The sequence below is a fragment of the Mchenga conophoros genome, linkage group LG23 (assembly GCF_057382185.1).
Source record: "Mchenga conophoros isolate Kocher_MC1m ecotype Shallow Benthic linkage group LG23, M_conophoros_male_GT1.1, whole genome shotgun sequence".
NCBI classification, from domain to species: Eukaryota; Metazoa; Chordata; class Actinopteri; order Cichliformes; family Cichlidae; genus Mchenga; species Mchenga conophoros.
This window is the reverse complement of record NC_140547.1, coordinates 14,056,699-14,070,775: the sequence shown is the minus strand read 5'-3', so window position 1 is coordinate 14,070,775 and position 14,077 is coordinate 14,056,699. Positions and strand designations below refer to the sequence as shown.

The window sequence follows — 14,077 nt, the reverse complement described above, 5'->3', positions numbered from 1 at the left end:
GTGGAAAAAAAATTCTAACTGCAAACAAAATCTATTTTTAATGGACATTTTCTCATCTATCTCTCAGGTCAAAGTTGTCAAGAAGACGAGCCGGACAGATGAGGATGTGAAACAAGACATTTTAAAAAATGTCATGAGAGCAACTCAAAGACTATGATGTACATAGATCCTTGTCTCTATCCCGTTTCTCCTGCTGAGCCCCGTCTCCACCGCTACAGTCACCAACAACCATCTCTCTCCCCCGTACGTTCTTCTGTTTATCACTAGTGTCCTCAGCACCTAAAGCACCCATTTCCTGTCAGGCCTATTCTGCAATGTGAGTCTCTTAGTCTGAAGAACCTCTTCAAAAACCTGTCACTGTACTGTACTGGAGTTTGTTCATAACTGGACGAGAGAAGAAAATGGAGGGAGTAGCAACAGTTTCTTATCTCAGATTACATGCGTATGGTAATGTACTGTAGTTGTTGTCGGTGACACATCAAGCCTTATACATCAGTTCTTAAAAAAAAAAAAAAAAAGCAGTGACAGGCATGTTTTCCTAAAGCTGCAAGGATCACATTGCTACATTTGCATCAGTAAATAGAAAAACTCTTCTACAGCTATATATAAAGGTCTAAACTGATTTGCATACAACATACAGCTAAAAAATACGAAGGGACAGTCACGTGTCTCTCTCTTAGGAATATTTCTCTCTTCTTTCTGGTCCATAAATCCTGATATCCAGTAAGCTGCTTCCTCTTCCTAAAACTTCTAGAAACCTTAGCACACACAGCCTGGCACGGGAATGGCATCTCATCATAAACTTTATGTCGCCGTAGTAAATTCATGTTGTTTTTAGCCACTCGTAGGAGCACTGAGGTTACCTGCATTCCCACAAGAAGTAATCAGATGTCATGACATTAATTCTCCCATTTTAATCTCTACCTGTATTTTATTTGTTTTAAAATGTGATATATTTAGATATTTAACAGTTTTATTATTTATTTCTGCGTGTATTTATTTTAAAAAAAAAGCATTTATATTTCTAAAGTAGTAGTACAGTGCAATTTCTGCACACTGCACTTTTTAATGAGTTCTTTAAATGTTTAAATGATACAACCTTTTCCCCTCGTAATGAATATTACTGAAACAATTTAATAACTCACAGCTTCTTTATGCTGAAAATTACTTGAATAAATGCAATCTGATAAGCGATTAGCATAGTCACACCTTAGACCCAGCTAACGTGCATTTAAAATGCCCAGTAATTAGGTAGATGATATAAGTAGGTGGCCAGTTCATCCTCTGCTGCACAAAGCTACCTTATTCAATCAAAAGAAAAAGATGAAATCTTCTTCACAGTACAGAATATGAAGCTGTTTTTTTCCTGAATGATATGTATATTGATTGAATGTAGTGCCTCTCTTTTCAGGCATACTGCACACTACAGTATGCCTCTGCACCGGTTGCTTTGAAACTACATCCTTCATGCTGCTAAAATACTGTTCTGGGAGTGTCTGCAGGTCATATCATCACTTTCCTGCCTTCCATCATCATCATCGTCATTTCAAGTCCAAGCAGAAGGTTTCATTTATGATATCATAAAGTGTGGAATTTCCATAACACAAAGCATACTCAGAGAAACATATTTCAGGATTTTCACTCATACAAATGGCCATATTAAAAGGAACCCTGACTATGACCACATGTATAGTTTATTATATTAACATTAAAATCACTTAAAACTTAAAAGGGATGCCAATAAATCCACTGTAGATGTGTTAGTAATAAAGATTTGAACTCAAACGCTACCTTGGTTAGAAACACTGAACACGTACAAACTGCTGAGCTGATTGAATGGTCAGATTTTCACCTTTTCTGTAAACAGAGTCGTGATCTTTGGTTTGCTTTCAGAGCAGAGGGTTTACTGTCAGCAGCAGCTATTGTTTCCCATTTTTCAGGTTTCTTCAAGCTATTTTGAATCACTACCCAAAAACATTTGGACGCCTATAAAAAGATTGCTGGAACAGCATTTAGTTTCAATGATCATTTCCAGCAGTATTTGTCAGCTTTTTTAGTGACTAAATGCATTAAATGCATTAGTGCTGAGACTGCAGCCACAGGTTCTTTCTCCTTTTCTCAGCAGCAGGAGATTAATGATCATGTCTCTTGTTTCCTTACTGCTGGAAATTACAATCAAAAGTAGCAGGGATACTGTTTATGGTTTGTATACTGCAGGTTGTTAAAAAGAGCATTTAGTTTACGTCACTGACCCAGAATGCATTGCATACTAATAGTACTTGCAACAGTTTTGTTGAATGTTGGCTATTTAAAGCATATTAAGGCCCACAAGTTAAATAGTCGGGGCTCCTTTTACACAGTTTTAGTCCTGTTGGCAAATTTTTGATGAAAATGCAACCATGCCTCTCGTTTAAAAACCCTCAACAGATAAAGCGTGTGAGCTGTTGTGAGAAGTTGGACTGATGAGCGTGCCTCAGGTCATCCAGCCTAGAGAGCATGCTCAGTGAGAGCACGACATGTCATTTGAGAGTAAGTGAGAGTAAAATTAAACATAACTCCAGTTCAGTATGTTCTTAGTTTGGCTGCTGATGTAATACCTTCATTAACGTCTAATAAGAAGTATCTTTCCAGAGGTTTTAAAGTATTCTGTGTGCTATGGAAATCATCAGTTCATCGACAGTTGAGACAAATCAAACAACCAGAATATTTTTTTGTAACAAACAGATTAAAGTGTACTTCAGGCCACCATATCTCAAACATGTTTTTGTCGCATCTCATTTCCTAAAATTCAACGTGGTCAGAAAAAAGAATGCGTGTCCCCGGGTTTGCTCCAGTCTGGTCTCCATGGTGACTTTTTTCCTCATGTTTTTATTGGGCCTTCTAATGTACATCACATTTGAGCCAACCAAAGTTTTGTTGTTGCAGTCACAAAAATGTAACACTGAATGTAAACTGATCTTTGAAAATACTTACTCTGCTGAAATAATCGTTTTGAATTGTCTTCACATTCCGGTTCCTTATTGATTGTACGTAGGTCAATATCAGGGAACCTTTTGGAGGCTGTGGGACATAGCTGAAACAGTCTGTCCACTAATGTATGGGAGGGTGGTGGTTCACTGTGTCCCAGCTGGGCATCATGTACAGAGTAATGCTGTAGGTTACCTTACTGTCGAGTTTTCAGTATCACCGTCATGCTCTTGGCAGCCTTCACTTAATCTACTTTTTCTAAACCCTCCCCTTTTCAAGGAACATCATTTCCATTTTTGTGCTTCCATATCTTTTTCACACCATTACTTTTCTTTCTCTTCAGATATTTTTTTGCATTGTATATAAACATGATTGCTGTGAACACTGTATTATAAAGTTGCACCCATTTACAAATGGGCCGTAGTTCAGTCGATGTCTCTGAGTGTTGGAGTTTTAGCGTCAGCTGTTTGTGTACACTAAACACATTGTCATATATGAAATAAACATGGAAAATATGCAACACAAAAATGACTTCTCTCTTTTTTTGTTAAAGACAATACAACTTTTGATTTTGGCTTGTCAGTTGGGCAATCACAGATATTGTTATGATGTTGATAATGTTTATCCGGAAGACCCAAACTCAAAAACCCCAAATCAGACTTTAACGTACCCAAAGAGCTCTGCCATCAAAGTCCATCTGGCAGACTTTGCAACTAAGACATAGATGCATCACTTTAGTCTGTCATGACATCAGTTACAGCTAACGGTTCCTCCTTCTGCATTGCTTGGCTTATCAGCTATTTAACAGGTAACTATGCTCAGCATAGAAATGTGTCACATGTCAGTCCTTATCTTGAAGTGACTCTAAGCCCAAGCCAGCTGTATTAGTGTTAGAATTATGAAGGTGAGAACTGTATGTTGGTGTTGTATGTTTTAATAGTACTCAGCAGAGTACAAATCACACATACCTTTCGTGCATTACACTGGAAAAAATTGAGGCCTGCAGTTTGTGAGCTGTGAGCCCATAAAGTCATCAGGAAAGCATTTACTGAGTTCACAGGTTAAGTAGCCAAGGCGGTTTTTCACACACTTCTATATGACTGAAAATCTTTGAACATAAAATGTGGGTTAAAACATTTCAGCAGCTTCATTATTAGGGAACCTGCATCAATCTTTTATATACAGTTCACGTCATTTGTGAAAAACATTTCTGAAAATGACCCCATCATTTCCTCCATATGTAGTTGTAATAAAGTATAATTCATATAAAGAAAATTAGTTCATATCTATATTTAAAAATGTTTCTTAAAGTTTATATCGGACCCGAGAATCCATTACTGGCCAGGCTCAGGGACAAGACGGAGACAAAGAATCCTGAACTGAAATCGTTGGGAGATTTCCACAACAGCTTCCAAAGCGAACAAAATATCTTAAAATGTTTGTTTTCTAAAATAACTTTTAACTGTAAAAAGAAACAACTTTTTTTTTACTGAATCAGCCTTTTTATGTTGGAGTTAAATAAAGTTAAATAAAGCAGTTAAATAAAGGTACACTGTCTGTTTTTTTGAGCTCATGAAAAGTTGTATTTAGAGATATGTAGTCCTCAGCCACGCTAAAAAAAATTACAGACAAATTATGGATAATTATAAATTAAAAGTCCCAAATGAATACAGACTATTAAGAATGAACTAGAAAGTGCATTTTCTGAAGAAACTGCAGTGTGAATGCTTGAATCTGAATGTATGCATTGAAATGAAATAATTACTGAATTTAAGTTAAAAATTTTGAATGAGATAAAAAAAAAACCCCGAATTTAACCTGAAAACAAAAGTGCTGAACTGCTAAAAGCTGAAGGTTACACAGAAGAAGAAGTTGGAAAAAAGCTGAAAATGTTTTAATTGTAAATTAGAAAAACCTAAGAAATGAGAAAAGAACATTTAGAGTCAGAAAACATCTGAAAGAATATTAAAAGGTCATATTCTTTGAATCACTGAATGACTCAAATGTGATCCCTCCACTTGGACCCACACAGTTTAAAAAGTTTACATCTCTGAGCTTTGAAAGACAAGATGTTGGAAAAAGAACAACGATGGCGACGTTTTGAGGGTAAAATGATGGCTGTAACACTGTGGACACAGCAGCAGTTGAAAGAGAAGTGTTTAAGATGAATCTTGGCAGAGAGAGAGAGAGAGCTCGTTAAGCAGGCAGGTGTGAGCCTGGTTGCTATAGTGACCGCACCCAATGGCTCCATACACACGGACACAGACATGCACCTCACTTTTGCTGCTTAAAATGAACAGAAAAGTCAGGCCGAAACAAATCGTTCCCAAATGAAAAGTAAAAGTCGTATTGACAAAATTCTTTCACTGTGAGCGACAGCAATGTCTAGTCTACCAAATTCTCAGTTTTCATGTCTGTGGAGTTTATTATATGGACGTGGTGACAGTGGAAAGACACCATGCTCTTCTGATTTTCAAACGAACCTTCTGAGCCATTTTAACATTAGAGTCTATGGAAGAGTTGGAGGGAGGAGGCTGTGCATTGGTGACATTTATGAAAGAACCATAACACCTAGTACAATAGTAAACACATTGGATGAAAGAGGACAGCCATGGCTACGTTTTGAGGGTAAAATCATACCTGTAGAGCAAACGCTGCGGACACAGCAGCAGTTTTAAAAAAGATTTTAAGATTATTTTTTTTGCTCCTCTCACTCTAGCAGTTGAGCTGCCTCACTCTAGCCCCAACATTCCGTCCCATACACACCCATTATAAACTCTGAAACGGGTGAAAAAACATCATGAAACTTAAACTGGAACTGAAGAAAAAGTATAATAGATATTGAAAAGATAAATGCAAGTTGAATAGTTGAATGTCTTGTCTTCGTTTTAAAGTTTGAATGGTGGCTCTATGTCAATGTATGTGGAAGTAGTAAGAGTTTAAAAATGAGTAAGTTGAATGAGGATTTGAAGGGTCTCCCCATTGAAATACATTATAAATTTTTGTTGAATAAAGTTGAATAAAATTAAAAATATAAATGTTAAAAATATGAAAAATGGAAGCAGTGTTGTCCAAAAGAATAGGAATCTAACGGTGTTGGAATGGTTTTTCTAAGTTGAACGGTTTTGAAGGAGTAGGATTACAAAAAACGTACGGAATACAGAATAAAATATAATAATAATAATAAAGATTACAACAACAATACTGTGAATGCTTTTCAAGCATTCACACTAATTAATCGCAGAACAACTACGATCAGAGAAATAAAATACTCCTGGCACTTTCAGCTCCCTGGCTGTTGCTAAGCAGCAGACGCCAGTGTTGCCATGTCTGTGTGTCAACGTTTTTTAGGAGCTGTTTCTAAAATAATTCTCTTCTTATTTTACTTACTTACTGTTAACATAAGTCTTCATCTTCTGGATTTAAGTTGATGATGAATTATTATTCTTTTTTCAACATGGTACCTGCCGGACTTCAAACGAAAATAAAACTAACCCTTCTGAGTCTTCCCCAAGTTGTGAGGTGACAAATCTCTGAATAATTTTTGCTTTTTAGTAATTAATTATATTTACAAAATAAAGAATAAAATACTGAAGAACATGACAGTAACGCTCAATTCTTCTACATAATAAATTAATATTTCTTGTGCGTTTTCTTCGAGATATTAAACTGTGGGGTTTCCTTTAACAAATCTGGCAACCCCGTCTGGGACGTGACAGAAACATGCTAGCTGGCTGATGATTGACCCGTATAGTTGTAAATCCATTTAGGAAATCTTCACATCAGCTTACAAGGTCAGATACAAAGCTTTGGCTGTCCCTGGAGGATTCAGTTCCTTTATCAATTTAAGCTTAAAGGGGGAATCACAGTTAAGTACGATGTTATAGCGAAACTAAGTTAGCTAAAAATTAGCTAGCTGCAGGCTAAAGTGAGAGCTGTCACAGAAAGTTAGCGCTAGCTGGATAATGAAGAGCTCGAGCTGACTGACAGTGTCCCTAAAGATATCTGTGGTTCTTTTAATACGTTTTCTGTGTGCTGGTTGACTAGAACAGTGTTGTGAACAGGGCGCTATCAGCTGGATGTTACGTTTGCTGACTACTGACAAGACACTGGACAACTATGACCATTAAAAAAAATCTTTTTTAAGACTGTGTGTTCACTGAACTTATAGCACTATAGAGGGTCTGCTAATAAGTGCGCATTTCATAAATTTGTGAAGCTGTACGTGACTAACACTGCGTGATGAAGCAATCCAAACCGTGTGCGTGGCACAGTCACTAGAATTGGCAAGCATTCAGTTTGTGATGCAGAAAATCCATGAAAAGGTTTTAGATAAGTTTTACACTGCTGGAAATGCAGCGAATGGGACACAAGGTAGGCAGTCATTTAAGCTGTTTATCACAGAGAATATCCAATAACTACGTTTCAGTTTCCTTTTTAATGTGCAGCTGTCACTTTAGAAATAAACAGCATCTCTTTGATGAGAAATCCATTTAAATCCATTAAAAAGCAAAGAAGCAGATGAACTGTGAAATAAACAAAAGTTGCATATTCAACAACACGTCTCTGTTTTCCATATCCTGTCAGTCTGTCTCTACAGATTGCAGATCGCAGCCAGAGGAACAAAATCTTGTATTTTATGCAAAATAACAATAATGTGTAAATCTTTGTATAATTAAAACAACTTACTGAAATAGATAAATACTTTAGTCTTTATTTATAATCCAGTTTTATAGACTAATGCTAATCACCACCAAAATATTTTGTAGTGACTGCAATTTTTACACTTTTGGTGGGCGGATTCAGGGTAAGGGTCTAAACTCATTCAGTCACATTTTGATGTGTGACTGAACAAAAAACTGGATCCCAGATATCAGAATAAAGTAAATAAAATGACACACACACAAAGTATCAGCATCTGCCGTCAGTGAATGTCATCTTATTTGCAGACAGACTGATGCTAGTTATAATCTAGTTATAATCTAATTTATCTATTCAGACATCCAGATAAATGAAATAAATGTCCTTTCCTCTCCAAGGGTATTATGGCCAAAAAGCTTGATGATGTCCCGCTGGTACAGGGTCCGACCTTCAGTGAACGTAATTTTCATCACTTTTCTGAGATGAATCTAGACAGGTAAGAAAATAATGTTGATATATATCAAGTTACTTGTACAGCAGCTGTGATGCTGTAACTTAGGACTGCTGAATTAATATTGATTTATCATAGTTACTGAGGTTATAGGTAGGTTTTAGAAAATTTGTGTATTTTCTTTAAATATTTTTCTTATTTTAAGAATGGTCAGAAACCAAAGTAATTGATTGCAATTTAAGTAATCGAAATTTCACTTTTTTATGAGTTGATCTTGTTAGTAGATCGTTTATTAATATGTTATGACGCATATACTTCCCATAGGACAATGCACAAAGTGTGATGAGAATATTTTGTATATTTCAGGATCTACATGGATTACAATGCTACTACCCCTCCAGAACCAGAGGTGATTCAGGCCATTTCTGAAGCCCTCCAGGATGCCTGGGGAAACCCAAGTAGCAACTATATAGCAGGTGAGGAAGGCTTGAAGCTGTGTCAAAACTAACAGGTTTAAAATTATTGTTATTATTTTTCCATGTGTATTGAATAAAGTTTTGTGAGAATTTTTTTTAAAATTCCATATTGTATGCGCAAATCCCAGCCTAGTGACAAGAATTGGACATTACTGCTCTAACTCTGTATTCCTGTGTGAAATATGACAAGGTCACTCTACCAAATAAATACAATAGAAACTGTTAAATGTATGTTGTGTAACTGGAGGAGGGAATACAATCACAGCAGCTTGTGTGGATTAAACTTGTGGCTTTCTCTGAGTGCTGAATGTGAAGTTTTTACTGTTCTAAGTGAGTTTCACTGTCAAAAGAGAATGCTACATCTAAATGTTTCAATCATTTATATTTTCAGGTGCTAAAGCTAAGGCTATCATCAATCAGTCCAGAGAAAATGTGGCAAGAATGGTTGGAGGGAAAGCAGAGGACATCATTTTTACCTCAGGCGGAACTGAGGTGGGCAGGGCTCTTTTTTGACGCAAATAAGTTATATGAGTAATTTATGATCCTGGGACATTACAAACTGGTCATTTACAGTAAAGATTTTGTCTTTCAGGCCAATAACCTGGTGTTGCACACCGCTGTAGAGCACTTCAGGAAGCACTGCAGGGCTGCAGAACAAGGTGCAGGACACCAGAATGGATGCACGGGCCTTCCTCACATCATTACTTCTAATGTGGAGCATGACTCAGTCAAACTAGTTGCTCAGCACCTTGAAAAGGAAGGAAAAGCAGGTAGGAAGCCACTCTGTGTAGCTTTTATTAAAATAAAAGATTAATAAAGAAATATTTCCTGTATTACAAAGGACAGTCTATGCTTTTCTTTATTTTACTTTAAAGAGAAATCTGTCAATAACATGCTTCAGATTTTCTGTGGGCAATCAAAATGTCTAAAATAAATATCAAGACAATTAAAGGTCTTAAATTATTTTATATCCCATTTGCTGCCAATAACATTAATGTCATAATCTTTTTTTTAATGAAGATGTAGTACCTTCTATGTGCCAACACGTAAGAGTGCTAACCCAATGGAAAACTTTCATTTAATTCCGCTTTTTTACATTTTAATTATTAATTATTGAGTTTCTGAAAAGGTCTTGAAAAGTACTGATTTCCATTTTTAAATAGTGCCGGATCCTTGATACTCTTCCAGTCATGGTTCATGTTAAATGTTGTCAAAGAAAAAGTGGATTCAGCATATAAACTGTTAAAGCACTGCCTCCTGGTGGTGAAAGTTTTGGTTTAATTCTGTGGAGGGCAATTACAAAAAGTACCTTTAAACAAATCAAGATTTGCATAACCTAATGTAGGCTCCTTGCCTTTAATTACTCTCTTTGTTTTTTGTTTTTTTCCATAGACGTGACTTTTGTGCCCGTCTCTAAGGTGACAGCCCGGGTCGAGGTGGAGGATATCATTGCCGCTGTGCGCCCCAACACTTGTCTCATCTCTGTTATGCTGGCCAACAATGAGACGGGAGTCATTATGGTAAGATGAGAGAGAGGCTAGAAAATCAGCCGAGTTTCTGCTAGTACTAATCTATCCATTCATAAATTTTTTTCCACTTACCCAGTTCAGGGTCGTGGACGGGCTGGAGCCTATCCCTGCCATACTAATGTTAGAGAAACCATTTTTGGGTTCTTAAATTAGACGATTAACACGTAGGATAGTGTCTAGCTTTAAAGGAGCTTATTTTCTTATTAAATCATTACTTATAATTGCAATGTGTCTATGAGTCTATGCAGCTCTGTTTACAGCTGAATGCTGAACCACCTTCTTGTTGTCAGCCGCTTCAGGAGATCTGCCAAAGAATAAAGTCTCTGAACAAGCAGCGTGAGCGCCTCAGGATCCTGCTCCACACAGATGCTGCTCAGGCCTTGGGGAAAATCCGAGTTGATGTCAGTGATCTGGGAGTGGATTACCTCACCATAGTGGGACACAAGGTCAGGATCTGCTGTGTGGGACATCTTAAGAGCTTTTTATAGCAAGACTAAAATGTTATTGAGAGGTTTTGTTGTGTTTCTAGTTCTATGCCCCTCGCATTGGTGCTTTGTACGTGAACGGCCCTGGGACCAAAACTCCATTGTATCCGATGCTTTTTGGTGGAGGACAGGAGAGGAACTTTAGACCAGGGTGATGATCTTTACTGTAAAATACTGAATAAGAATGAAACACTGGTATTAATGAAATAAGTGCAGTTCTAATTTATAAGTGTCTCCTTTCTGTCTTTGTTATTATTACAGCACAGAAAACACACCGATGATTGCCGGTCTTGGAAAGGTGCATTTTCTTCACTAAATGTACAGTACTGGAATGATTTCTAGGACTTTTCTAATGTTTCTCTTGAAGCATAAACCATTTATTTTCTCAATATTTTCTCAGTTAGAGGCCCTCAAAGTACAAAGGGATTGTTTAAAATAATTTTTCCAGCATTTTTTGTTTAATCAAAATTCATAAGTGAAGGACATATCCACATGACATTTTCTGGCCAATAATGGTTTAAACTGATGTATGAAACCTTGTATTTCATTAGTTGCATGTTATAAATGCTTTATACATACAGCACTATTAAGTGGTACCACAGTTTCTTTACAATAGAACTGCAGTGGACAAATAACATGAACAAACACATGATATTATTTTGGTTTGTTGTACTGAATGTCTGCATTAATTACTATGGTTAAAAGCAGTCAAAGTTCGATGACTAAAAATGGTTATTGCTTGTGGTGGAGATGGAAGATTAATCAATAATGCTCTAAATATAAATAATGTGACACTTTCCAGCATTTAAAAAGCTTTCAAATACAGTGATTTATTGTGGGTGAATGTTTATTGATACATTGTTTACCACAGAATCTGTTGTGTTAGCATTATAATCATGGGCAAAGCAAAACACTTATTATTGCTACAAATACTTGAGTTGCATAATATAAATATTGTACTACAAGTATACTCACCAATCATTTAATTAGAAACACCATAGAGGTTCTCTTTGTCTCAGCTCTGAGTGTCAGGGGGTCCAAATAAAGTTGAAAACATAGCCACTTATCCAACTGTGGTCATGGGGAGGTCTGAACTGGTCCAGCTTAGAGCCAACACTTGGACAAACCCAGCAAGTATTGCTGAAACAGTGACTTTACTTCCCTAGTTTACTGATGAAAACTAAATCGCCATTGTTTCCACAGCAGTGGTCAGATCGTCACTTACAAAGCAAAAAAAAATATCTGTTGAAGAAAACAAATGCACATGTGTTTGTTTTTTAAAATACATTTAATTGACAAGTGATTTGGTTAGTAAAAGGGTGTGAACAGACAAACAAAGCCAAAGCAGACTAAGGCTAGTGTTAAATCACACTTCAAAAAGTAACTATAAACAAGGGGACTATAGGGACAGAGCCATATTACCAAACAAGTAGATGGAACAAGTTGGTGAGGAATCGGAGGATGATTTTGAACTGATGTGCCAGCTGAGGCGGGAGCCGAAACCACAACGATGCAGTGACCATAAAACAGACAAAGAGAGAGTAAGAAATAGAGGTGTTGGGTAGACACTAGAGGATGGGTGTTATGAACGATACCCATCCCTAGGTACACACTGAATCCAATGTTTTTGGACTGTAGGAGGAAGCTGGATTACCCAGAGAGGACCCTAAAATCCATGAACATGAGGATTACACAGAGAGAGACCAGGAGATTCAAATCTGGAGCCCTGTTCCTCCAAAATGACAGTTTTAACCACTGCGCCACCCTGAAGCAGGTGTTTATTAAAGGTTTCTGGAGCTGTAACCTCTAGAATCGACACTCAGACCATGATTTATCGCTAGTAAGAGGTCAACGGTGTGCCAGAAAGAAGAAGACTTCCCCTACTGCTATTAGTCCACCTGAACTAAACCAAAAGGCAGATTGGTTCATGAATTCATGTTATTTTACACTTTATATTGTTTTATATTCTTTATATTGGCAGACAGAAGACTGCCTGAGAAACCTCCTGTGTTTGCCTGAACACCATTTTTACATTCTATGTGAACATTTTTGGCTTTTTTTGCCAGACAGAAAACTAGGGGGAACAACATGCAGGAAACGCTTTGGGGTGGAATCGAAGTCAGACCCTTGCAGTCTTTTTGGCATATGGGTCACATATGCCCATATGCTTATGTGGCCTGCTGCCAAGTGATTGTCCTTTTTTGCTTTATTGAATAGTAAGCAGGTGTGGAGGTGTTTCTAATAAAGTGCTTGGTAATTAAATAGCTGTAACAGTGTGCCTATTTTAAAGCTACCTATTTATTATTTGTGTGTCTATTAGGCTGCAGAGCTGGTGACCTCTAATCTGTCAGATTATGAGAGTCATATGCAAAGAATTAAACTTTACTTAGAAGAACGACTGCAGGTGAGGTTGAGTCTGATGTGCACCTTAGTTTTGTTTGTTTGCATTGTGATGAGTAGTCTTGAAATTGTGGTTTTGACGGTCTTTCTCCTCCTTCTCTGTAAAATGTACTCCTTTGCGTTTCTTTCATTCTTCCAAAGGCCGTGTTTGCAGGCCGGATCCGCTTCAACAGCCATTTCCTCGGCTCTGATATCCTCCCTAACACATGTAACGTGTCCATCCTGGGCCCAAGATTACAAGGTGATGTCATGACTCTTCTCTGTCCTATGTCTGTTTTGGCTTGCTGGTCCCAACAGTGTCCTCTAACCCTACACCAATGTTTGTCAGAGGCAGGTCATGACCTGCACGAGGCTATTTGTAAACTACAAAGGCTTTGAATGATTAATCTCTCCCCCTCGTGCTTTAGGCTGGAGAGTATTGTCAAACTGCAGGAGGCTGCTAGCCAGCGTTGGCGCCGCCTGCCACTCAGACAGTGGAAACAGGTAAAAGAGTCCCTCTTTTAAGCTGTTATGCTTTTGTCCACACACTGTATTGTTTGCTGTTAGATAACACTCCCCTCCTGCTCTCCTCCTGTTTATATCCATCAGACCTTCCCACATCCTTCTGAGCTGTGGCGTCCCCTCAGAGGTGGCAGCTAACGCTATGAGGCTGAGCGTTGGCAGGGAGACGACTGAAGCAGATGTGGATGCAGTTGTGGAGGACCTGAGGGAAACCGTGCAACTGTTGGAAGAAATGAACTGATGGCTTTCATTTGCACAAAGTTATTCTGCAGGTCAAATAAGAATGCACAGAGCTAAACATGCGCCATCTGTGTTTATCGACACTTTAACCGATCATGTAAAATGCATGAAATATTTCATATAAATAATAAAAATGGAAAACTCAAAGTGACCTTAGGGGTGATGTTATGTAGGAGTGTACTCGGCTCCCATCACGTCATGTGAGGAGGTCTTCAGCTAATTGGAGTCGGGGAACATGTATGAGTGTTATGAAATAAAATATTTACATGCACTTTTAATATTTTCTCAAGTCAACGATGAAATGTTTCATGTGGGTTATAATATTCTACATGTACCAGCTGCTTAGTCGCCCTTCTCTTTGATTAATTTTTAAAATAGTTGTAAAAA

General features: G+C 37.5%; 2 protein-coding genes across 19 annotated transcripts in view; both read left to right on the top strand.

Moving 5' to 3' along the window:
- The window catches only part of kif1aa (kinesin family member 1Aa), a 50,783-nt gene extending 47,288 nt beyond the window's left edge, over nt 1-3,495 (top strand). For all 14 annotated transcript variants that reach the window (XM_085266107.1, XM_085266113.1, XM_085266106.1 and 11 more), the window contains one exon: nt 68-3,495. In XM_085266107.1, the coding sequence (XP_085122233.1) occupies nt 68-110 (43 nt within the window). In that variant the 3' untranslated portion in view covers nt 111-3,495. The remainder of the gene's footprint in view (nt 1-67) is intronic.
- A 2,877-nt stretch (nt 3,496-6,372) lies between these two features.
- scly (selenocysteine lyase) lies at nt 6,373-13,961 on the top strand. Of its 5 annotated transcripts, none has more exons than XM_085265499.1 (13): nt 6,373-6,489; nt 8,007-8,104; nt 8,426-8,535; nt 8,927-9,027; nt 9,128-9,305; nt 9,928-10,055; nt 10,355-10,510; nt 10,594-10,700; nt 10,811-10,847; nt 12,870-12,953; nt 13,091-13,190; nt 13,357-13,432; nt 13,538-13,961. In XM_085265499.1, exons 2-13 carry the CDS (start codon nt 8,013-8,015, stop codon nt 13,689-13,691), a joined length of 1,323 nt encoding a protein of 440 aa, XP_085121625.1. In that variant the 5' UTR covers nt 6,373-6,489; nt 8,007-8,012; the 3' UTR covers nt 13,692-13,961. The 5 variants fall into 5 exon arrangements, with proteins under 5 accessions (XP_085121625.1, XP_085121623.1, XP_085121624.1 ...); XM_085265497.1 differs by lacking the exon at nt 6,373-6,489 and adding an exon at nt 6,668-6,761; XM_085265498.1 differs by lacking the exon at nt 6,373-6,489 and adding an exon at nt 6,687-6,835.
- The last annotated feature ends 116 nt before the right edge of the window (nt 13,962-14,077 follow it).